Consider the following 25,001-nt stretch of genomic DNA (forward strand, 5'->3'; position numbering starts at 1 on the left):
CCCAGTGTGTAATTTGCAGCTACGCCTTCGTTCTATTGGAAACCCTACCAATGTCAGAAGCCAGCCTGTAGTTTGCAAAGAATTCATTTGGATTTATCCACTCAAATTTTATTTACTTACAGTGTTTTATCTGGGTCTCTCAGCTGGATATTACCTTGCTTATCAAAGATGGCACTGATCACTAAAAGGGTGATTTATTCTTCACAATTCACTAATAGGTGTATCTCAGTGGTTACTTTCTAGGGAAGGACAAAGCAAAGAGAGTGTTTCTAAGAATGACTGCTCTCTTTCCTGATTTCTTTGGAAAAAGACAATATTTAGTAACTGTTGGGATATAAATTTAATCACAATGAACAATAATTCCATAAAATGCAATTCCAGTCAATAAGACCAGCCACTGACCAGTCATTTCTCAGCTGGGTTTACAATTTTTCCCACAAAGAGGATGCTCTGAGTATACTGATCAATAATCAACAGCAAGAATGGATGGTTGAATTTAACAATGGGAGGAGCAGAATGAGGAAGAAAATCTATGCTGCTGCCTGCTGCAGCCTCTGTGCCATTCTCATGAATCTTCAGCAGGGCCTTGTGAGTAGCCTACAATAAAATACAGCAAGAATTAATGTAGGTGGAAGATGTGATGTGAAATTATTCAAATTAACACAAAGTTAATTCAATGTTAACACAAAGTTAATTCAACCACTGCCTTTCAAAAAGATTGCTGGTAAGCCAGGAACCAGGAGGAAGGCACTACACCTCATTGTGGGTTTTCTAGTAATGTTGTCTCAATAAGCAAATATTTACACACAGTGTTCCTCACAACAAGTGCATCAATGCAGACCTTAGTAACCGCACATCTTGTGGAATTAATTGAAAGTAAAATAGCCAAGCAAATTCACAGGGAATGTCAGTTTCAAAGGGAAAGGAAATAAGGCTCCAGAATTGCTCTGTAAATATTCCCAACATCACATGCATTACAGTTTAACCAGGTAGAAATTTAACCTTGATGCCAAATTTTTTGTTAGGCATTTTTAATCTTTTTCTTTTACTAGCCTCAAGATGTTATAGAATTTTAAGTGCTGTGTTTAGAATGGCTGTACAAATGCTACTTTTTCTCTTCACAGTATTTTCAGTAAATAGGATGTTTTCCTCAAGTCTGGTCCATTTTACATTGCTAGCACTCAACAGAGCCTTCAATGGAAACAGCAGTTTCTAAATCCTTTGAAATTATAGAATGCATGCTAGAAAAGGGTCACTTTTTTGGTGGATATGCTGATGCAAGACACAGCACAGTTACCCATAGGCACTTCTTTAACATGTAGAAAATATTCTGTGTTTAGTTTCCTGGTTAAATGCTAAACCCACTCCTCCATATACCTTCCACCTCTGCTTGTCAGACAAAAAAAAATACCCTTATCTCCAGATCTTGGAGAAGTCTGAGGGAATTTAAATGGCCTTTATCAACTAAATGTTCTATTTCAGAGTATCAGCCAGTCCTTCCAATAAGTAAAATTTCACAGGTGAGCTTAGGATAAGGCAATTGGCTGTTAAAGAATCCATAGATGATTGTTTCTGCTGATAAACTTACTTTTGAAACCTTCACATCAGGGTTTCCTGTGATTCCAGACAGATCAGCCCGATTAGAAAACACATCAGTTACACCCAGATTCATTAAGATCCTCTTTAAGTCGTAGGTGCCTGAAATTGATAGCTTTGGAATATGCAATTCCATCCTCCTGTCAATTCAAAAGTAAATTATGGTAGTTACTGCAATCAGAGCATGCCTTGGACTGAAGATTTCCAACTTGATGGTGGTTTTTCTGTGCTAAACGCTTAGTCTTTTCATCTAAAAAACATGGCAAGAGAAAGAAGATAGGAAGATGCTGGTCTGGAGGATAGGAAAGAATGGAAGGAGAAAGACATCAGTTCATACTCCTTGTATGATTCTGCAACACAGTCACTGTATGGGACAGTAAACAGTAGTGCTGCCAGCATTTCTGGGACAAAGTTTGTATTCTTTTTCTAACCTTGAAGGTTCTGCTTTTGGAATTCCCATTCCTTCTGAGGGATCTGACTGCTATGTCACAGTATTACCACTCTTAAAATATTTTGCTTGAGACAACAGAAATGGAGACACTTAGTATCAACTAAAAAAATGTATGGGGGAAAAGATCTAAGTTTCCCACCTCAGAGATCTCTCATTACAAGGCAATGCTGATTCTAATTTTTGCTGAAAGTATCAAATCATTTGGTATGATCCTTTATACTTATTCTGTTGTTTAAACCCCCCGTCAAAAATACAACATAGTAGCTGTACAACCTGACCTTAGCATTTAGACTTTGGATCCTGACTACCTAGATTCATCAAATCAAAATTCTATATTTACCATCTTTGAAGAGATCTTTCCCATTTAGAAACAGTGTTTTTTGTCAGGGCACGTTCCAACTGTTTCATTTTTCCTTTATTGGGCAGGATAAACAATGCTGCAACATCTCCCTTGTAAGGAATCTGCACCACCTCGCAAGACAGCTTCCTGTCAGAGTATGCTTTATAAAATCCGTCTCGAATCATCATCTCCACTTCAACTGAGGTCTTTGCATTCACATGGAAATAGTCCTTGTGAGTCCCCTTAATATTGAAAGGATTTTCCCAGTAGGCTTAAAACCAAATGAGAAAGAATGAATTGAATACTTATTTCAGTGAGGATATATTAATAAAGTCCAGACAAACATACAATAAATAAAACCATATCTGAAGATTTACAGTTATACTTGAAGATAAAAAGTATTCCACGTTTATTAAATATCTTATTCTCTGTAACAATTAAATTTTGTATGGACTTGTACACCATCTTTCTAAGTCAAATAAATTAAATGAAGTAACTTCATCATATTGCCTTATGTTTTATTTGAAGCAAATAAAAACTGACCAGAATTCAGGGATTTGCTATCTCTTTTCAGAATACTGATGGTAAAGCAAGTTTCACAGCAGATGTCTGGCTTTTAAAAGGTAGCACGTTATGCTCCTCACATGGATTTTATACGTTTTTCATTTTGTCTCACCAAGGAAAAGCTTCCATGCTAGAGAAACACAAACTTTTGGACCTGAGCATAACTGCAGTATGGTAAACGGAATAGAGCCTCAAGGTCTTTAGTGTTCAAAATTATTTGCTCTTTATGTTAATTCAATTGAATTTTCTATGATATTTTCTTTTGTGATAAAACAGGCCCTTCACTAAACAAATAGGAATTATATCTTGCCATTCTGTAAGTATTTTTTGGCTTTTTTTTTTTTTTTCTTTAATGTTGAATAGAAATAGTCTAATTTGAAAAATAAATAATGGAATGTAAACTCCACAGTATTCTGGTTACTTTATAAATTTAAGCCTTCTCCCTCGCCCTCCAGAAAAGAAATGTACTCTGGCATGGTACTTAGACTAGGGAACCTGAGATTAGGGCACCCAGATTTATAAAGTATTTGAAATAAAATCTTTTCTATTTTGCTGAAAGATCATAATTTCTAAATATTCCTTTCTGTGTGGGAAACTCTATGTATGTCCTGCATGCTGCTACAAAGGAACACCCAAGAAGTTAATAATTTCCAAAGCAATACATTCAAATACCTCTTGGGATATGTGTAATATGATGACAAGGTGTAGAACATTTGGACTGCAACTCCAGAGGTACCTACCCATTAATAGTCATGGACTGTAAGTAAAGTTTTTGGCAATTTTTCCTAATCATCATCTTCAGAATTCAGTTTTCTACTTCACACATACAATGTGAAAACACTTAATTTTTAAAAAAAAATAAGTGGATGAAGTCTGACAGGATATTGTAACAATACATGAATCTGTTGTGCTCTGGCAATTCCCTGGACCTGAATATTGCAAGTTAATGAACTTTTATGCTCCCAAGCCCAAATATACGCTAGAAAAATTTAGATGTGGAAGAGGTTTCAGATTTGAAAACTTTCAATTTTTTTCATAGCAATCTAAACACATTCGTTTAAAAATGATTCATAAATAACTTGGTGTACTTGTTTTCCTTTAGGTGAAGCAGCACTAAACAGATGCAGTAATTAGCATCTATGTAACTTACCTTTGAAATAAATGTAGTTAACAATTACCATCAGAGTGTTTGGCTCAAGATCCTCAACTATTTGGTTTATATTCCCATGGGTTTTATTCTTTACATAATCATTGATCTCTTTTTTAGCTTCAGTGGAATTCTGGAAGCTACTAGAGACAGCTTTTCCTCTGTACAGTTTTTTGATGTCCTTCAGAAACGTTTTCATTGGCTTCAGGTGTTTGTCCATGAACAGGGCGTTCCCCATGCTCAGCTGCACCTGGCTACCAGGTCGGTTCAGCAAGAGGAGGAGCTGGTGAAAGCCATCGTGTATCTCCTCCATTTGGATGCTGGTGAGGTTAAAGGCCAGTCCTTCCAGCACCTGTGCCTGGCTCCTGCCTCGGGAGCCCAGGGCCAGAAGGGCAAGGGCAGTGGAGATGCTGACTGGGGAAAAGAAAATGTTCTTGGCAGGATCTTGAATGATTGCTTGCCTGTAAAACTGAAAGGCAAAGTCTGTATTACTTGTGACTATCCTTTTGCAGGACTCAAGAAGATCTCTCTGGTGGGAATGCTGCTCCTGGCGGTCAGTTGCTTCAGGCTGGTCAGTGTGTTGATCAGCCTGAGTCAGGCTGTGGACACTGAGGTGGAGCACAGCCACCAGCAAGCCCAGTGGGAGCATGGCCTTCGTTATTCTTCACAGATACTGTGTGGACAAAGAACAAAAGGTCTTGGGTGGTGGAGGTTGGCTGTATTGACATCTCATCTTTTACTTCTGCCTGCTACTGCCTTTGAATGGAAATCACTGTTATCTCCTGACCTCCTCCTTTGCCAAGGAAGTGTTTTTTACATCCTTCTGCCTCCTGTAATTCCTATCCATGGGTGCCTACTTCAGTTCTACTTTACTCCAGCTATGAAAGTTCCTTGTTAGGGGAAAGCAACAAACATGTGAGTATTAAAGAAAAATAAGAATCCAAGGGAGAGAAGAAGTGAAAAAGTGATTTTTTTATTTTTTTTTTTTAAATGGCAAAGCAACACACTAGAAGCATTCTGATTATTTTGTGCTTATCTCTTAAGACCTCTGAGAATTATTATTCTATTAGGGTTTGAATGAGGTTTATGTTAAATGATAGTGCTACGCTGCTATATCAAAGGAAAACAATACAAGATAGCAGAATTCTTCAAAAGTGTTATTTTCCCTTATCCCTGACTCATTTTACTATGCAAAGTGACTAAAATTTACCATAGGAGCTGGTAAATTTTTTCTGCTTCAAGACCTGATTAAATTAGAATATGTTTGTCTATATTAAATGACCACTCATATGTCACTTGTCTTCCAGATGGGTTCCTTCTTGTGTGCATCCCACATCTGGTTATGGAAAGGTGAGACCATTAGTGTGGACTTGGCCTCTCCTGTTTTTCCAAGCTTTATATCAGCAGGAAAGTATCCTTTTGTAAGGTAAATATGCCTAAGGCCAGATTAGTGCTCAGCAGCAAGACTGGATCAGGGCATCTTGGACATTTGTAGTGACTGTGATCACTTTTTGTATTTGTTTACTGCTTCTCTTTTACCATTTAGACCAAGAACACACTGCGATGATTTGTGGTGTTTAAGATGCTTAACCTGTCAGAACACAAGTAAGAGCTATTCTCATTAAAAATATGATGCCAGTGACTAGAAAAGCTCAAATAACCTTCACCTAATGTCCTACTTGAAACAGAACAGTTTCAGGTAGAAACCTTAACCTGCTTACCCCCCAGTCAATGGTAAAGGCACTCAAAGACATGGGTTCAGCAGAGCAGATGACATATTTACTGGGATTTTCTCCACCTTGGGACAGCACTCAGACCACTATGGTTTGGGTGAAAAGGAGCCAGCTTGTTATCCTGCAACTTTGCTCTGTGTGATTTGGGTAAATTGGAATTTACAGAGAACCTTGGCATAGCAAAATCAGTTTGTGAATTCTGTCTGGGCCATCTTAGTGTAAGCAAGACATTTACTCATTTACTTCAGTTTTGGTTATCCGATTGTAAGACTTAGGGAAAATTTGTAATGATAAATAAAATTGATAGTTGAGAAGTCAGACTGCTTCTGTTCTAGAAGTTTTTGAGCTATGTGGGGTAAATATTCACAGCAGAGTTATACTCTGTGGAGCTGCTATAATGAATCCCTAGAATTTGCTATTCAAAATTTCTTGAAATTAAGTTCAGCTGTCATTTGAATACTTAGAAACTAGGTTTCACCCTTGAAAGCAGATGTGCTTTATGACTCACTTAGCTAAATACCATACATCTGGGTCAAAATCATTAAGGTAAAGATAACTGGGTACTTACTTTATAGTCAGAAGGCTCTTGCTCTCAATGGGCTGTGCTGTCTCTTGCTGCTTTACTCGTACTGCTGTTTTCCTCTGTTAAACATTACATGGCTTCAGATACATATTACCTAGAAGCACAAAGCTTAATGCTGATGAAGCCAGTGTTTTTGGACCTTGTATGCATGTGTCCACATCTCTTCACTCCAAACAGAACAAAGACCACAGGGCCCAGGCTGGTCAGTAGAGTGTTACACCCCAAAGGGTATGCAAATATTTATTGGAAATGATATTTTGGTGTCAAGTGGAGTTCTGCCCTGTGTGCTACCTGAGATGAATATAACTGTTCATGTGGAGATATAATTTTGCCCAGCACTAAGCTCTGAGGGCCAGGGTGAGGGAGTGACATCTCATCTTTTATTTCTACACAGCAAAAACCCCACTGGTTGCTTCTCAGAAGCCTAGGAGTCTTGGCCTCATAAATAAAGAGGGTAGCTCATTCAGTCTTGTAGAAATGGTGAATTTTACATCTGTGGCAATTTATTGAATGGTCTCCTCACAATCAAATGATTCTGTGTCTCTGTTAAGGACCACCTAGCCTATCAAGATCTGAAAAGTACTTAATTCAGAGCTTGAAAAAGATATATAAAATAAATAAAGATGTATAAAATATGTGCCATCACTGCAAGTGCCCAAAGACAACACTGAATAAATGCAACTGTTGTAATGTATACGGACAGCAACCTAGTCTCAAATACATCAAAAAATAGCAAATGATGGAAGAGAAACCCATAAATATTAACCAGTAATAAATCAAGGGAGTCTCAAACTGTGAGTGTCACCCTTATAAAGATGCATTTCCCAGGGATCTTCCAAAGGAAGATGAAGAGAAGTGCTGTGAAGCAGGCTTGCCACCATTCATGACTGGATGAGCTGTTCAGATGCCTGGTTTGACCAGCCAGCCAGAATGCCTGCTTAGTCTCTACACTGCTACACTTCGCAGGACTTGTTACTGTCTGCTCAGCAAGGGACAGAACAATCCCCTTGCTACCTTAGAACCAAGGAGATGTGTATGTAAAACTGTAAGCACAGCAGTTCCCAGTCCCCAGCTGCGCTGCTTCCAGAGGTCATTCTTCACCTGCTGGGATCCATGGCCCTGGTCATGCAGATGATTCCCTGAATGGTATTTACAGACTCAAGACTTCTTAAAAAAATTTTCCCTTTTTTTTTTTTTTTTTTTAGTTTCAGAATACAGCTTAACTCTGCATGTTCACTGTAGATATAGCCAAAGTTTGCTGTTTAGTATTTTGATTTAGAATTTGTATTTTTTCTTATTAGAGTACAAGTTGCTGCCATCCCTTGGAGCATTTGTGAAGGTCAGGTGAGTCTTGATGCAATAGCCTGTTTTCCTATTTTGCCATCTACAAAAACTCTTCATTTAAATTGAATGAATGTATAAACCAGAATGCCCAAGGGCACAAGTTCAGTCTTTCAGGGAAAATGAGAGAGGTGCTCGTGGTGCTCCAAGACAGTCAGGCTGTTGGTGGTTCTGGGCACTTCTTTATTCGTAGAGGTGAGCAGCATTAAATATTTACACTTCTGTTTAAACATTACATGGATTAAAAAAATACCTGTCTGAGGACACAGATAAGTGCTGATGTAGCTATGCAGAGAAGATAGAAATCAGTGCTCGTTGGGCCAGCTGGCTTTAATGTTTGTTGTCCCCAAACATGCATAATAGCCATCTGCAAACACAGACTGAAGAGGAGAGGTCCATGGCCATGAGCAGCTGTACTACCTGAAACACCTCTCTAGCTTGTTGCCAGCTAGTGACACAAGTGCTGGGGCATCTCCTGACGTTATGGCCTGCACTGGGACTTCAGATTTTTGATCATGCAGCTTGGGCACCTGCTTCAACACGGTACTAAGGAAAGCAGATCAGAACAGCTAATCAGTATAAACTTGTGGGTTTTTTTCCCTGCAAATGAACTTGGCAGCAGCTCAGGAACTGTCCTACATTCAGAGGATTTCTTTGAGCCTTGGTTTGGTCACAACAGAAGTGGATCCCTGGGCAGTGGATCCACTGTGCAGCTGCAGCAACAGGTAGCAGGAGAGAGACAGTGCTGTGAGGAATTATATGCAAGCATTGGGCTAATTCTGGGCTCCCTCGGACTCAGGTGAACTAAAACTTGCTTCAGTACAGTGAGAAAACTGTGATAGAGACACAAACACAAATGTTTTGCTGTTCAGACATTCATCTGTATTAGCCTCTTGTTGAAAGTCAGCATGGATTGATTTTTGAAACGCTTTCAAAATCGGCTTCTCTTTGCTTTAATTATCTTTGTTGTCGTGAGGTGGTGGCTTGATGAAGAGGTTCATCATCCTCCCAGGGAGGTCAGCAGAGGTTCTCCAAGCCAGCAGTTGGTCCACCCCAGGGCTTGCCTCTGGGAACAGTAATATGTAAAGCATGTCTACACTACCACTTTGTTTTACACCGTAGTTCTTTCTTAAGAATGTGACTGTATTCCTACTATTTTATTCAAAATGCTTCTTTTAAAAGCCATCTAGCTCCTTTCATCAGGAAATGCTCATGTCTTACCTGCAGCCCCAGCCATGCCCTGCTAAACGCAGAGCAAATCATCACTCTGTAGAAACATCTTCTCAGGCTGTTACAAAACTCCTGTAATTCTGGGCACTCTGAAAGAAAAGTAATGACACTGTCTCAAAGCAGCAAAATGTCAGCCTTGGCTGAGGAAGGACCTGGACAAAGTATTTGCAGAGCAGTCACAACCACCCCACTCCAGACCTATAACATCTACCTGACAGAATACATACCTGGTATAGAGGTGAAACCCTTTCCATTGGCTGGCATAAAGCTGTCCTCATGTCCTGTCCACAAAGACAGTGCTTGCATTACCAACATTCACCATTGCTGACCCTTCCTCCAGCTGAGAGGATGCAGTGACCATGGGGAGCCAAGGGGTGGTGGCTCTGGGGCAGTGGTTAGTTAGGTTAAAGAACTTACCTAAGGTATGTCTTGAAGGCACACACGGCTGCAGTCAGATTTTTCCCATCAATTTCTATTCTTGCAACAGGACTGAAAGGCCTGCACAGCCCTGGCCTTCCAGTCAGCAGGGAAGGGAGATGGATGAATGGGAGGTATGCCATGCTGTTTTGTCATGGTTCACATAAGAACCTTTCCTGCCTTTGTTTTTTCTAAGCTCTGTTATCCCATTTGGTAGAACCCATGTGCTCATTTATACTGTAGATTGAGACTAATGTCAGGAACTCTTTGCTTTAATGAGTCTTTACTAATTTGCATAATTTGAGAGGTAAACATATCCATTTCAAACAATGATAATAGAAGCTACAGATGATGAATGGTATTGTCAAATTATCCAGGAGGAACATAGATCTATGATTCACATGTCAGTGAAATATAATATAGCAGAAGTTCAGTTTCTGACTGCCATTAAAATCATTACTTCAGGATAATGAATTTTGTATTTAATAATTTTAAAATGTGTTCAAGGTTTTCTCTAGTTTTCTTTTAATATCTATCTATGTAAAAAGCTGTCTCAATTGGGGAAGCACAGTGAGAAGCACAACTCAGTTATAAAAAGATGTGCAAAATTGTGTTACCATTTTCATATTTCAAAGCCCTGAAAATAATATTTCAGAATTAAAGCTTCAGGAAAGAAAGGAGATGATCTCATTTTGTTTCATTCATTAAACTCTAAAAAGTTTCCTTTCTATATATTGTAGTTATTGATTCTGAGAAGAAACAGAATTTATGTGTCAAATACACTGTTTTGTGTTGTGTGGAGAGTGAACTGCTTAAATCCAAAAATAAATTTCTTAAATTTATTTAATTTTTTTATCTTTCTATGTTTATGGGACAAACAAAAATATCCTAATAATCAGTCAGTGCTTCTTGAGTACATTTGGCAGATGTTTGAAATAAATGCTAAGTTGTTTGATATTTGCTGGCCAAGTGATGTTTTTATCCAGGAGCACTATTATTCTTAAAAGCGTGTAATTTTAAAACTACAACTTTGAAAACTCTAGTTTTGCTAGTGTAAAGTTTTTCCATTAAAGTGTTACTGGTCCTAAGTAGTTTAGTTTTGGTTGTTTTTTTTTTAGTATTAGTAATCATTGGCTTACAAGAGACTTTAAAACAGCATAAGACATGCAAACACAGCTCTGAATGCACTGAAATGTCTCTCAGATTTGCTTTGTTTTTCTTGTTAGCACACTTCTGAAAGAAACATAACTTTGCTCTTAGTTCTAATACAAACACAGGTTGTGTGCAAAGTCATTCTAATCTGATGCATTGTGTTTATCCTTTCAAGAGAGACAACCATATTGATTTTTGTCATTGATACCGAAGAAAACTCTCCCTTCACGTTTCCACTTGGCTTGGACTGTTATCATTGCTGAATTTCTGTAAGAAGTTACACAGTGGCTGTTCAATGAGCCATACCTAACAAAGTAATGAGGTTTAATTAGCCCAACTTAATCTGACACTGCTGCTGGCACTCTATCTCGTTGTACAGCTGGCTAGTGATGCATGAATGCATGTGAAATAAAGATCACTCTTTAAAATTTTTCTTTGCTTCTAATATTGTGTAATTGAATTTCAAGTTGTCTTCTCCTGTGGACTCTGCTTCCCTCTGTACAGTATAAAAACAGGTCTCAGTTAAGCAGATTGACCTGTACTTCAGTTTGAGTTTGATAGAGGCTATTTTCAAGTTACAAATTTCATATTCTTGTTGTTTAATCACAGCAAAAGTTTGGATCACACAAGAAACCAAAATCTGTTCAGCCAAGCCCCTAATCCTTAATATCTCCAACATGTAAAATTGTTTCAGGGTGCAAAAGCTCTGAGTACAGCATGCAGGCTGCTAAGACAGCATAAGGTCTGCACAGAAGTAATAATGTATTAAAGTTTACAACATCTTCCTTTATACTTAAAAGATATGATTTATACTTTTTTTAAATTATGTTGATTTTCATCATGGATTTGCAAACTCAAAACTCTGAGCCAAGGTTTAATCACTATTTTTTGCTAGAGAGAGTTTAACCTACAGCTGTAATCAATGATAACTGCTGAGGAGTGAGAAGACAAGATTGAGCAGCCCTGGCTAGTGCAGGCTCAGTGTGCCTCCCAGCAAAATTCAGGAGGTCTTTGTGGGCAGATTTCACAGAAACAGAGGTTGGACAGTAAAAGTGTAAAGGGAGGTTGCTGATGCAGTGGCTCCCTGGAGTGATTTCATCTGAGGAATCCCAGGGACTGGAAAAAGACCTACCTAGTGGAGAGCAAGGAACTGGAAATGCCAGGAAAAGGCTGAAATGAAAAAGCGAAGGAGATGTTCTGTGCTTCTGTTACAGAACACAGGTATGCACTTGCTAATAAAATCTTGTTCAACTTCTGTCCAGCTACATTCTCTAATGGTTTCTTGCAGTAAACTTATAATCAATATAACAGAAACATTGAAAGTCAGGGATTATAATCAGACATTAAAAAATATTTCTAAAACTTCTCCTCTATATAAAGTATTTTACTATTCAGGAAAAAAATCATCAGCAAGTGTCCCAGTGTGTTTTCCCCACAGGTTTTATGCCTGTGCAGAAGAGTCTTAGAATCAAAATCTAGGATGGAAGAAACCTCCAGAGGCCATGTAGTCCAGCCCTTTGCACAAAACATCAGCTTTCTCAGGTACATGTCTCCAAGCACAGGTATTTCAAAACCTCTCTGGACCATGTCTTCTAGTACTTAACCACTGCATGGTAGAAGCATGTTTCTTATTAGAATTTTCTACATTCAAGCACTTCTGTTCTCTGCACTTCTTTTCAGTGTCTTCCAGCTCCAGCATCATACATCTTTGTCATGATCCAGGAACTTCTGAACAGTCATTTACAGAAAAGCCATTCCATTTTCTCAGCTGGACCTTGCTTAGCATTAAGTGAGAGAAAACTTCCATGAGTCTTCTGCTCTTCCATTTATCTCAGGGAAGGTCTTTGTAAAGCCAAATCCACTTGGATTCTTTACCCCCCTCCCCACCCCTACCCCAGGAGTGCCTCACAAAAAGACTTAAAGGAGAAAATTAAATATTCTTCTCACCTGCTATTGCCTATATCTGCTTGTAAAGCCAAAATGTAAAATAAGCATTACTCATGCCTACCTTCAGTAGAGTCAGGTTTTGACTGCACTGCTAATTTCCAGGAGATGTAGGCAATTTACAGCTCTTGAGAGTTACTATTCAGAGCAGTGATTGGTTAGTTTGTGGGATTGAAACCAAATCACACAGTGGATTTTTTTTAATTTGCTGGCTGTCATTTACAAGATGAGGAATGGGATGAGCATCTGAGTGAGAAAGCATAATGAAAATTTCCCACCTCTGCACAGAAAGCCATCAGTACTTGTTACAGAGGTTAATTTTATTCTAGTTTGGATCTATGAACTCAAAGACCAGAGTAAAAATAATGAGGAAAAAAAAGGGTTTTAATTAATGTCTTTGAAGTAGTTTCCAAAATAAGATTGCCACCCAAAAAATCCACAGAGAGCCAAAAATAATTCCTTGTTTTTCCCACAGAAATGAGTTACAAGACTTAGATCTCAGCGGTCAGTTCAGTGTTGCCAGGCTCTGTCAATACTGAAGTGTTTGGAGAGGCTGTTTTCCCCTTAAACTTCTCTTGACCTTTCATCATCATCCCCCACCCAAATTCCACCTCCATCCAAAGCAGACATGTCACATCCAACTGGTGTGCCTTGGAAAGAAAATGGAGCTGGGCTTCTTGGGGGATCAAGGGGAGAACATTTTGAAAGTGTCAGTAAGAAAAAAACTAGATAAACATAGATTTTGTTTTTAAATATAGAAATAGAAGATATATCTGACTGTTCTTATTGTCTCTGAACTAACTTGCTCTTTTAATTTTGCTGCGTTGAATTAAATTGTGTATCTTTGATGCCTTCATCTGCACAGCAATACAAGTACCGAAAAAATACACCTTTTAAAGAAATAAGAATTAAAACTGTGTGTTTATCCCAGCTGTGTTTTCTGACTTTTTCTTAATTTCTTTTTAGTAAAGAAACGGAATTATTTCTTTAAGGGACCCTCATGTTATACTATCCAAAAACTAGCCAAAAATTGAGTCATCTCAGATTGGAATAGGTCTGAATTTCATTTATGATTCATAGCAGTGTATTGAATGAGTTGGAGCCTAAACTGGAGACTGGGTTTAACCCATATGTACAAATGAAAAAGAGAGAGGAAGCCACCACCTCACTAAGCCTGGCAAGGAGCAGTCCTTGAGCAGATAATGGTGTGGAAATTGCTGGTGGTTAGAACAGATATAAATGTGTCAGGAAAGTGCTGCATTGCTCTGAAAATGCTACATGGCTTGGTGCAGGGAGAGCCCCTTGTACTCCCAAAATAAGGAAGAAGGAGGTGTTTGTGTCACATCAGCAGTCAGCCCCTACACATAACCTTGCCTTGGGGAAAAAGTTCAGAAAGCCAGCACCGAAGACTCAAGGACATCAAAATCTTAAGGAGTCAAAAGCTTAAAGCTCTGAAGTACATAAAAGGCTGTGCAGATGAAAGTGTGGCAAAATGACACTGGAGTGGAAAGTTTCACAAGAACAGCTATTTTCCCAATCCCAGGTCTCTTTGCAGAGAGGTGATGTCCTTTAGCACCAATATCAAACCCACCTTCAAAAAACTGAACCACGATCTCTAATATAAGTCTTATCTCATGCTCACATTGCAAGATGCCCCTTCACCAAAATGTCCTCTCTGCCCTTTCTTTTATTGCTTGTGCTTCACACCGCATAAGGCAACTGAATGAGAGAGTAAAAACAATCCTGGAGGCAGTAAATAATCTTCTGAGGAAGATTATTTCTTTTTAATCTTTTTTTTCAATGCAGGAAGCTAGTGATTTAGGTTCTTTTAAGGGTATTGTGATAAAAGTCCAAGGTGTGCTTTTCAGTTAACACAAAACAAACTTGTAGGTCCATTTAAACTGGAGAAATCTCATAAGCAATGTCAAAGTCAGCTACTCCAAGGGAATGAGAGATCTGAAGAACGGGTTGGAAAACCAACAGCCTCAGCTAGAGCATGCTTTACTTATAGAGCTATCAACTTCTGATTGATTTGTAAACCCATTTCTTTTCCAGCCCTTTTTTCCAGATGAAATAACAAAAATGACAAACCCATGTTGTATTTGAAGAAGAGAAATATGACTCTTTTCCAGATCTTTGCAGGAGTCAAATAACCACAGATATTTTTGTCTCTTGGCCAAATGACAGAGCACAAGCCAGGAATATAATATATAGAAGAACTACTGAGCCGATATTATGGCTTTCCATTAAGAAGACCTGGAACCATTTGAGTGAAATGCATTTGTTTGTTTTGATCTTACCTTCACCTTTTGCAGTCTCCTAGGAGCCAGTGCCACAATTAAATACACCCCATTCCAGAAGCCAGGTTATCTAGCTCTGTTTCAGCCCCTCTAATACTTCAGACCTCTTAACTCTCTCTCAGCATTCATCCACATGCCACAAAGGTGATCAATCTGTGCACACTTTGTGCAGGTACCAAACCTTTTCTCCAGAGGAAGCATCTGGGCATCCATTACAAGCTACCACCTGTACTGACTTCTCCTTCCTTACCAGTCCTGCCTGGGTGGAAGCATCCCAGAGCTGTCTCAGTAGACACACTGGTTTTGGCTCTGAGGCAAGAGCCCACCTTTACAGGAAGACCTGGAGCACTTAGCACTCACCTGAGCTGTGGACCTCCTTGCAGACTGTGACGCCCTGCCTGCATGCCCTGCCCACGCCAAGAGCTGCGCCATGCCCGATGTGACACGCCCTGGCCATGCACTCCCAGAGCCATTTACATCTCCTGTGGATGCCCTGGCAGCATTCCCTCCTCACCAGGTTGGCTCACAGGAGTTCATGGATCCTGACAGGCCCTGGGCTTCTGCTCAGGTGCCCCTGAGCATAGGTGATTCTGCTGCTGGTAACTCATTCTGATATGCCAGGAATATGCAGGGGGCATTTGAGGTTACCAATGCTCTTTGAAGGTGGTGGGAGAGCACTACTTTGAGGCATATATCTATCACACAGATTTCCTGAGCCTAGAGGTTATTGTGATCAGCAGGTGATGGATGCTGGCTAAGAGGATCTTGGCCATGGCACCTTCATAGCTGCTGAGTTCCTGATGGCAATAGAGGCTGCATTTTCACTCTTGATTAATCACTAAGCTCTTTAAAAACTGAGAAATTAATAAAGTATTTCCCAGGAATATCTGTTAATTACTAATTGTATGAAAATTACTAGACTATCAGAAAGCAAAATTAAATGCATGGCATCATAGGATCATAGAATGGTTTATGCTAGAAGAGACTGTGAAAATCATCTAGTTCCCAAGCCATGCCATGGGCAAGGACACTTTCCACTACACCAGGTTTTCTCAGGGGTCCCTCCAGCCAGACCACTGACACTACCAGGGATGAGGCATCCATAACTTCTCTTGAGTGCCTTATCACCCTCACAGTAAAAAATTCCATCTTAATAACTAGTCTAACCTACTCCCTTTCCATTTGAAGTAATTCCTCATTGTTATGTCACTCCAGGCCCTTTTAAAAAGTCCCTCTCCATCTTTCCTGTATGGTCTCTTAAGGTACTACAAAGCTGCAATTAGGTAACCCAAAAGCTTTCTTTTCTCCAGGCTGAACAATTCCAATTCTCTTAGAATTTCTTCATAGGAGAGGTGTCCCATCCTTATTTTGTGCATAAATCAGAATATTATTTGGTCTTTCCAGCAGAATATGTAATTTGTTTCCAGCCCATGACATTTAAGGCTGTTGCTTCTGTCATGGGCTTTTTGTTTCTCCCTAGTGGGTGCTCTACAACACTAGGAACCCAATGACAGACCCGTGCACTGGCACTAACCACTGGCTGCTGGAAATATGTCATTTTCTTTTATACCTCAAGCATACTATTTCTCTCTCTGGCCCCACAACAATATACAGTTTTCTGCATTACCTTGTTTCTTCTTTTATGGTCTTTAACACTACTTAAAATTGCCTCTGGTTTTCTTCCAGTGTCTGTTGAACTTCACATAATTTGTAGATAACAGTTAAATCTATCTCCACCATGGGTTAGCCTGGGTTTCTGAGCTCCTCATTTATATTTTTAGTCTTTGTTTCATTTCTAGCTCCTAAATATGACAACAAATGCAGTTTACTGCTATTTCTACACTGCTTGTTCTCCTTTTCTCCTTATTTCAGGGAGTTCTCAATGCGTGTTGTCCCAAAGTTTCTACCATGTCGTCAATTCTTTTTCTGTGTCCATCAGCCTACAAGAGAAGACTGCTTTTAGCCTTTTCAGAGGCTGCTTTGACCCATACCATCCCAGATTTCCCTCAGGGTCTGCATAGGCAGTGCAGAGGCTGCAGCTCATGCGCGCGCATGGTTGCATGCGCTCCCATGTCACATCTGTGTGTAGACAGACACCAGTGCAGGCTGCATTAGAAGATGTCCTTTGCACTTTGTCCCTCATGTGGCTCATCATGCCAGCTCCAGCCTCCAGGAATGCCCTGCACTGAGGTGGCCCATCACAGCTCTTGCATGCAACAGCAGCAGCAGCTCTTGACTAGCTAGGATGAAAGTCCTTCCCTGTTACTCTGAGGTTTCTTGGTCACAATACTCACAGCCAGAGAGCCAACCAAGAAACAAAAACCCATGAAAGAAGATGCAGAAAAGAAACAGACCGAAAGAAGAAACAGTGTCCTGAGCAAACTGTGACTGCAGTGGGTTTGTGACAACCTTAATGCTGACATTTTTGGTGGGGGGTTGTGCAATCCTTTTGTGATCGTTATTTACTACACAAATTTGCTACAAATTCGCTGCACATTTTCAGTGAGGGGCATGCCCTGTTTTTTTGCCAAAATAGAATGAAAACCAAGGCAAGATGTGTATGGTTCCTACACCCAACTGAAAATGATTCCTTACCAAGATATTTTCTGCTCATCCACTTCTTGAATCAGCTTCATTTTTGTCTATCCACTTTCATGTGGGTTAAGAGGAAAGGTTACTTCTCAAATTGAGGTGTAATTGGCAAAATAGGATTTAGATATTTTTTTCCTACTAACAAACAGAGGTTACTGATCTGAGGTCCATGACGAACAACAAACAGTCTCTTGATATTTGCCTACAGAGTTATTTGTCATTGCAAAGCTGGACTTTGACAACTCATCCTGAGTTAGCACTGAGATTTGGCAAGAAGTTTTAAATGGTCTTCTGTAGAATAAATTTATCTGTATTACCCTGAGACCAAGTCCTTATATGTTTAGAGGCATGAAGCCAACTACTTGTTACTAAATACGGCACATACTAAATACAGTTATGAGTAAGAAACTTTTGTCATTGATTTATGTGATTTTGAGGATGAATTTGAAAGTGAATATTGAGTGTTGCCTGTCTGCAGACGGACATAGAATGTTTTTTCTATTCCTTATCGGTATTGTGCTACAATTTTCTCATATTGATGACACTGATTTAATGTGAAAGAAAATAAAGATCTCCAAACCAAAAAAAGAATTGTGTTTTAGAAGTATTCACCACAATTTTTATGTTATATTTTTCACTGGCATTTTAAGAAACTAAGATCTAAAACCTTTATATTTTTCTATCAGTCAAAGATATTCTGTAACAAAAGATTGAATCAGTCTATAATTTACATGTTTTCTTTGGCTTTCTATATTTTAATAAGATGCACTAAAGGTGTTGATTTAAAAACTAAAGCAAAAGATAATAAAATAATTTAAATATTTACTTCTTTGTAAGTAAAGTTGTTTCTTTCATAACCATGCAACTATCTAGTGTAGTTGGATTCAATGAACCTTAAGTCAAGAAATGGTACAAATATCAATTCCCAGTCTGTTTTTATTCTATAACAATAATCCACTGCTAACATTTAGAAAAGTGACTTCGAAGTATTTTCTGCATTTTTTCTTTGTGTTTATGATCGCTTAAACCAAGTTAACAGTCCCTAGGAAGCTCTGCTGTTCCTGCTGAGGAAATGCAAACTTTCTGGAGTTATAATTTTCATTTCTCCTTTTTTCTACCACAATCTGTCAAGTTTAGCTGGAAAGTGAGTACTGAAGGTGGCATCAGGAGAAACAAGAAATGACAGTGACAACAAATCTATGGAAAGGAAGATGGTGCTATGTCATGGACTACTCCATCAGGCTTTTATCTCAAGGCATTAGCAGCAATCATTACGTTAGTAGAGTAAAGCAGAAGGTTTTTTTCTGCTATGGATTCCTTTCTTAGTAGAATTAAAATTATCTATACAGTAAAAGCAGTCTTCTTGTCTCCATGCAGAGGGCTTCTGCTGAGGAGGAGATGGAGGAAGTCAAGCTAAAACAGCTGCATTCATCAGCCCTTTACATTGGTGTGTCCTCCAAAGTCTCAGTCACTGATCCTGCAGTTTCATGCCACATTTGGTTCAAAACCTAAAGAAATTAATGAAAATTCACTCCAATATTAAAGAGATCTGTATCCAAGAGTAGTCATCAAGGGTTAGTGGATTAAACAGACAGGATTACAACTTTCCTGTTTCTCCTTTCACATGCACACCCTATGATTGTACAGCAATGCCTACATCAATTGGAGACTTTGAACCAATTGAATATCCCACAGGAGCATGTCAGAAAAGGCTTCTTGCAAAACTGGTGAAAAGTGACTTGTATTTCATTAACACTACATGCTCTATTCAAGTGTAGGCTGTGGAAAATCCTAGTGACTTTTGTACAAGGAAAAATAGTTTTTTGTATTTTAAGGGATTAATAAGGTTTCTAAGGATAATGGTTGGAAGATGAGCGCTAGCAGAGAGTGGTACACATACATAAGTGTTTCACTATTCACAGGAATATAGCCAGTGATGTGGACACGTTTTGTCAGTCTTTTTGCTCAGGGTTTACAATTTTCCCAATGAAGAGGACAGTGTGGGTGAATTTATCCAGAATCACCAGGAGAAATGGTCTGTTGAATCTGACTCGAGGTGGGCGAGGAAAATCCCCAGATCTCCAGGTCACCTCCTTCACTGTGGCCCCGGCCGCCTCAGTGCCATTCTCATGAACATTCAGCATGGCTCTGTGGATCACCTGCAAGGAACAAAGCAAACAGCTTCCAGCTGACAAGCCAGAAGGAAGAGAGCAGCCTGCCACCCTTTTCACTTTGCCCAGCCCAAGGGAGCCCTGCCTGGAGCAAGACTGAGCAGCAGCAGCTTCTGGGAAGGTCATCACCAGTTGCTCCCGTTCCCACCACAGCACCAGCTGCCATTGCACCACTCAAGCCATCCTCCTTCACTGCTTGTACAGAGAGTCATCCTCAAACTGCAGGCAGCCAAAGAGCACTCAAGATGACTGATGACAAGAAACTCTGGAAACAAAGAAACCTGGTAATTTAGCTGAGACTCAATTTTGTCTTTGGCAGCTTCATGTATTATTGTGAATTTACCCTGTCATCTAGCTGAAAAAAATAACTTTTTGAGAACACTAGAAGGGCAGGAATAACACTCCTTTGCCCTCTGTAGGAAGAATTAGAGGAAATTTTACCAAAGCTAATGCATTACATTTAGATAATTTTCTTTAGTAGCCAAAAGAACATTTAATTATATGTATGTCTTCATCCTCATCCTCCCACCATGCCTTTCTAACCCCTTGTAAGCATGTTTGACTTCAGGTTTATGAAAGACGGGGCTTTCTTTGCCTCCAGACTGGCAGCTAGTGATAATTGAGTGATGCTTCAGAGAGACTGGGATAAGCTTTTCATGGGATATTAATGTCAGGTTCCTGGGAGCAGGCAAATCCTGTGGTTGCTTTCACATGCTGACTTACTTTTGAAACCTTCAGTCCAGGCTCCTCAGTAATCCCAGACAGATCAGCTTGTTCAGTAAACAGATTGACCATACCCATTTGTTTGACTATATTTTTCACATCATAGGTACCAGAAATAGAAAATTTTGGAATGTGCAGATGTATCTTTCTGTAATAAACAACACATATAGGGACAAGTCATGACAAATCAACACTCCTTAATGGCTTCAGTATTCACTAATGACTAGTATTCACTAGACACTTCACATTTGTTTTCCTAAATGTTTACAGCCTTCTCTCAGGGTTTAGATAACACTTCTGGTGAGGTTAGCTGCCTGAGTGGAGGGTCGGAGCAGAATAAGTCTGTGCTAGTCTGTGCCTCTGCAGTGGGGTTCAGGGAGTGGGGCGGAAGACACAGCTACACCAACTTAGTGGCAAGAAGAGCTGCTACTGCCAGGTAGGAGGGCTTTTTCCAGAGATTGTAGCCAGCTGACCTAAGGCTGTTCAGATACACAACAGGGCCTTGGCCACCACAGAAATAGCTGCAGTAATGGTGAGTTAATCCAATTTTACACAGAATGCCCTCAACACCTTAACACCCAAAAGCTACTCCATTGTAGTTTCCCAGTGCTTGTATGAAACAAGGGTCTGTTGACCTCATCATGGTGCTAAGTAATTTTTGGTTGAGCCAGGAACTTAACCCAAGATGAATCCCAAGTTCAATGACCTATTTGTTCACTCGCCATAGCTCTATTTCATTTTCATTTCCCAACTAAGAAAAGGGAAATGCATTACAGAGGAACCAGTAAGTGTATAGAGATCAGTCAAATAACTGTCCTTTACAGTTTTGTTTTGGTGAGATAAACACTACTAATCTGTAACATGGTCACCTCTCACCTTAGTAAAAAAACCTTACCTGTCCTGTAGGGACTTTTCCCATTTAGTTACAGTTCTTTTCAAGAGGGCATCTTCTACCAGCTTCATCTTCCCTTCATCAGGCAAAACAAATAATGCTGCAACACCTCCATTGTAAGGTATCTGAACCAGCCAACAGGACAGCTCTTCATCAAAATAATTTCTGTAGTAACCCTTTCGATACATCATGTCAACTTTTACAGAAGTTTTCTGATCCACAAAAAAATCTTCTTGTTTTGTCTGTGCTGTACTGAAGGGTTTCTCCCAATGGGCTTACGACAAAAAGAAAATTTGTCAGTGGAATACAAAGAGAAATGATCAAAGTGAGTAAAACAGGACCTTGTCCCACAGACTTCCTTTCATTAGAGTAAATATCCTTTTTTATCCTATTTTACTGCATCCTCAGTTGTTACAGCATTGTAACTTTTTTTTAGGTGCTCAAAGACAATTACAGACACGTAATATTGAAACCACTATCTTTCATTACAGCATGAGTCTATGATCACATGACAAAATTAACCAAACTCAATAAAGATACTTGTTTTAAAATTTCACTAAAGCAGATATTTTTACTGGCAACAAATATATATGGATTTATAGTGATACCTTCCAGATACTGAACATGATTTCCTCTATTTGAAATACTTTAACTTTTTCTCTTTTCATTCTCTGTAAAAAGCATTATCTTTGCACCCTTTGATATATCTTACCTTTAAAGAAGACATAGTTAACGAGAACCATTGCAGTCAGAGGATCAAGATTTTCCACTAGTTTTAAAATTTTCCCATTTGTCTTTTCCTCAGTATAACTGTTGATCTGATTCTCAGCACCAACAGAGTTGTTAAAGTCAGTAGAAAAGACTTCAGACTCATAAATGCTTTTGACATCATCCAAGAACTTCTGTAGTGGTTTTAGTGTCTCTTCTATAAAAAGGGCATTGCCCAGGCTCAGCTGGAACTCACTGTCTGAACGGTTCAGCATGTGGAGGAGTTGCCCAAAACCTTCATGTATTTCCTGCGCCTGAGTCTTTTTCAGGTTAAAGGCAAGCCCTTCCAAAATCTGTGTCAGTGTCGCAGCCCTGGCACCAAGTGCCAGCATTGCAAAGGAGGCAGAGATGCTTATGGGTGAAAAGAAAATATTTTTGTGTGTTGCTCCAGATGCAACCAGCTTGTAAAAGGAAAACGCAAAGTCAGCATTGCTGAAAACTAGTTTGACAAAGGTTTTGTTTTTAAGTGGAGAAGTTTCTTCCCACTGAGAACTACGTCCTGGATAATATGTCCCTTTAGCATCATCCTGCTTATTACGGTAGCGAGGATGCTGATGACACAGGGCAACAGTATGCAAACCAACCAGCAACAAACACAAGGAAAAAGTCAGCTTCATTTTGCTTTCAGCTGTTTCTGGAAAAGAAATAGACATGCAAAACATGGAAACTAATTTCTTCAAACTGTATCCTCCAGTAAAGTAAAATGATGCTCTCAGATCACACCTGTTCTCCAAAGTCCCCCACACTTACAATTCACATTTCTGATGCATGCCAGTGATCCCTGGAAAGAATACACCTCCTGTTCACTATTTATATATATATATATAGACTAGTTCTCTTTCAAAAGAGGTAATTAGAAAGTTTAAAAAAAATTGACTTTAATATTAGCACATTCTCTTAAAATTTGTAAATAACTGGAAGCTCATGACCTTTTCCCCAGAGTAAGTGGCATTGTAACTGTCAGAGTAACATGCCAAAACTGGTATGAGTTCGTTTTGTACTCAGTACTGTGGGAAAGTTACTGCAGTTCTGTTAGCCTTCCTCAATTCATCAAATAATTAGAGAATTTAATCTGTATTAAACAAATCCTGATATAAGCATAGATCCTACTATCTAGAACCAAAATTACAAAATACTCTTACAGTTTCTTCAAAGATGAAAGACTAGATCACCGGTCTTTGTGGTATAAAAGTCTACAGGTATTTCTATTGTTTCCAAACCAAATTTTTACTTTTTTATGTGAAGTGTCTTCTTTAGTATCAGTTCTTTCTGGCTTTTGGAATGTATTGATTCTTTTCATAAGAGGCATATTCCCTATTTACATGTACAAAGGCACCACTTCCAGGCAAAAACCTCCCCAAAATGAAGTGTAAATGATCCAAGGGAAAACTAAAAGGGTACTTACATTGCTAGAGTCTGGTCTTGCCTGCTCGTTCTTCTCTTCAGTACCATTAAACAGAGTTAATCAGAGCACTCTGTTAATCATTAATTAGTTCAAATAAAAGTTGCCAGTGGGGATGCACAAGAAGCAGTAATGACATTGGATATTTTGGACAATTTTTCCAACCCAGACAAGCGGAATGTTTTGACAAAACCTTCTTGCTGCAAACAAGGAGGAATGGAGCAGACACGGTGTGTCTGTTGCATCCATGCTTGTGGATTAACAGGAGGAGCCTGCTGCTGTGGGTGCTTGGCAAGAGAGCCACAGCCATACATACCTTTCATGGCTGGAGCTGGAAGCTGTGCCTTGCTGTGAGGGCCACCCCTTGCTTGGGTCTGTCTGAGCCAGCACCACTCACAGCAGATCACAGCGTCCCTGCCACAGTGTCCTCAGATTCGTCCTGGGGACACTTCCGGAGCCATATCCTCTCTGGCAGGATTTTAAAACAGGGTTTGGATTTATAAAGTCCTTCTGCCTTACTGTATACCTCAGTCACAACCTTCAACAGCATGTTTAATTGTTTTGGAGATTTTCTTATGCAGAGCAGACTGTGTGTGATTGGTGAACAGTCTCTAAGTTTCTTAGGAGAATAACACGTGACATTATCACTCTAGTGAGACATTTAGAATCAATAAAATTGTTTTCTAGTTGCTGTTGGCCATCACCTGTAACAGAGTATTTGGGGAACTGTGGAAGAGTTTTCACCTGGCTTTGTAGAAAATATAGAACAAAACCATCACTGCTAAGAGGCAGCACTGACTGCAAAGAGAAACATGTGGTCAGAAACAGACATCCTGTTTCCTCAGGTTAATCTTCTGTATCATATGCAGCTGAAATGGACACCAAGAGGACACAGAACAGGCTGCCAATTCACCTTCACAATCCAGTATTAAAGAAGACATGCAGACATCACTGGATGATATTCAGGGTTGAATATAATATATGAACAAATCACTGAAGGAGAAACAAAGGCAGAAAATGAACTTTTTAAAACAGATTTGGTTGCCAACATGTGCCTCTCTGCAAGCTCCCAAGCATTTGGTTTCTGAGCAGAAGCCCCAGACTACATCAAGTATTGAAATGCCCCACATGAGGTGTTCAACATCTCTGAATGAGAGCACACTGGTGGGGAGCTGCACAATGGAAGCTGAAGCAATGCTGGAAAGGGAACTGGACTTTCTTCCCCCTAATCTCAAATCAAGGCTCTTGTCCTGTGGTTGTTTTCTATGGCTGCATAATCAGGCAGCAAAACAGGAGAGAGCATACCCTTTTCATTTTGAATTCAGCAGTGTTAATCTTTTTGCATACTAACCTAGGGGCTGGAACACCTGACCACTTGATCTGGTTACAAGAACCTCAAAACCTTCTACTTGAGACTATCAGACCCAAGTCATCCACTTGGCTCATATGTCGGCTGCAAGAGGTGGAGGAGAAAGTGAGGGGAAAGGCAATTCACAGCTTTCCTTCTGAGGCCCTTCTGCTTAAAGATCAAATGAAATATAAAACTACTTATGTGACGTGCACAGGTAATTGTGAATAACTGTACGTGTTTTCACCTATCTGTGAAATGTATGTGAATGTATGTGAATACACACACCTCTATACATTCATAGTAG

General features: G+C 39.5%; 2 protein-coding genes and 1 long non-coding RNA gene across 9 annotated transcripts; 1 reads left to right on the forward strand and 2 right to left on the reverse strand.

Moving 5' to 3' along the window:
* Window positions 1-238: 238 nt before the first annotated feature.
* Window positions 239-4,747, reverse strand: LOC131576039 (alpha-1-antitrypsin-like). The gene is made up of 4 exons (XM_058832293.1): window positions 4,102-4,747; window positions 2,388-2,658; window positions 1,589-1,736; window positions 239-597 (listed from the first exon to the last, which is right to left on the reverse strand). Exons 1-4 carry the CDS (start codon window positions 4,745-4,747, stop codon window positions 406-408), a joined length of 1,257 nt encoding a protein of 418 aa, XP_058688276.1. The 3' UTR covers window positions 239-405.
* LOC131576049 (uncharacterized) lies at window positions 2,693-17,842 on the forward strand. 6 transcript variants are annotated; one of them, XR_009276911.1, is made up of 5 exons: window positions 2,693-3,710; window positions 4,611-4,809; window positions 5,406-5,703; window positions 7,716-9,536; window positions 10,730-17,842. It is a non-coding gene; the product is annotated as an uncharacterized LOC131576049 (long non-coding RNA). The 6 variants fall into 6 exon arrangements; XR_009276904.1 differs by lacking the exon at window positions 2,693-3,710 and having other exon boundaries at window positions 4,767-5,013; window positions 7,716-7,758; window positions 9,473-9,536; XR_009276910.1 differs by lacking the exon at window positions 2,693-3,710 and having other exon boundaries at window positions 4,767-5,013; window positions 5,406-5,524; window positions 5,645-5,703.
* Window positions 17,843-17,981: 139 nt separating this feature from the next.
* On the reverse strand, window positions 17,982-23,477 carry LOC131576017 (alpha-1-antitrypsin-like). 2 transcript variants are annotated; one of them, XM_058832260.1, is made up of 6 exons: window positions 23,350-23,411; window positions 23,281-23,282; window positions 21,889-22,572; window positions 21,180-21,450; window positions 20,285-20,432; window positions 17,982-19,549 (listed from the first exon to the last, which is right to left on the reverse strand). In XM_058832260.1, exons 1-6 carry the CDS (start codon window positions 23,394-23,396, stop codon window positions 19,343-19,345), a joined length of 1,359 nt encoding a protein of 452 aa, XP_058688243.1. In that variant the 5' UTR covers window positions 23,397-23,411; the 3' UTR covers window positions 17,982-19,342. The 2 variants fall into 2 exon arrangements, with proteins under 2 accessions (XP_058688243.1, XP_058688232.1); XM_058832249.1 differs by lacking the exon at window positions 23,281-23,282 and having other exon boundaries at window positions 21,889-22,578; window positions 23,350-23,477.
* Window positions 23,478-25,001: the final 1,524 nt, after the last annotated feature.

This window comes from Poecile atricapillus, chromosome 1 (genome assembly GCF_030490865.1).
Source record: "Poecile atricapillus isolate bPoeAtr1 chromosome 1, bPoeAtr1.hap1, whole genome shotgun sequence".
Classification (NCBI taxonomy): Eukaryota; Metazoa; Chordata; class Aves; order Passeriformes; family Paridae; genus Poecile; species Poecile atricapillus.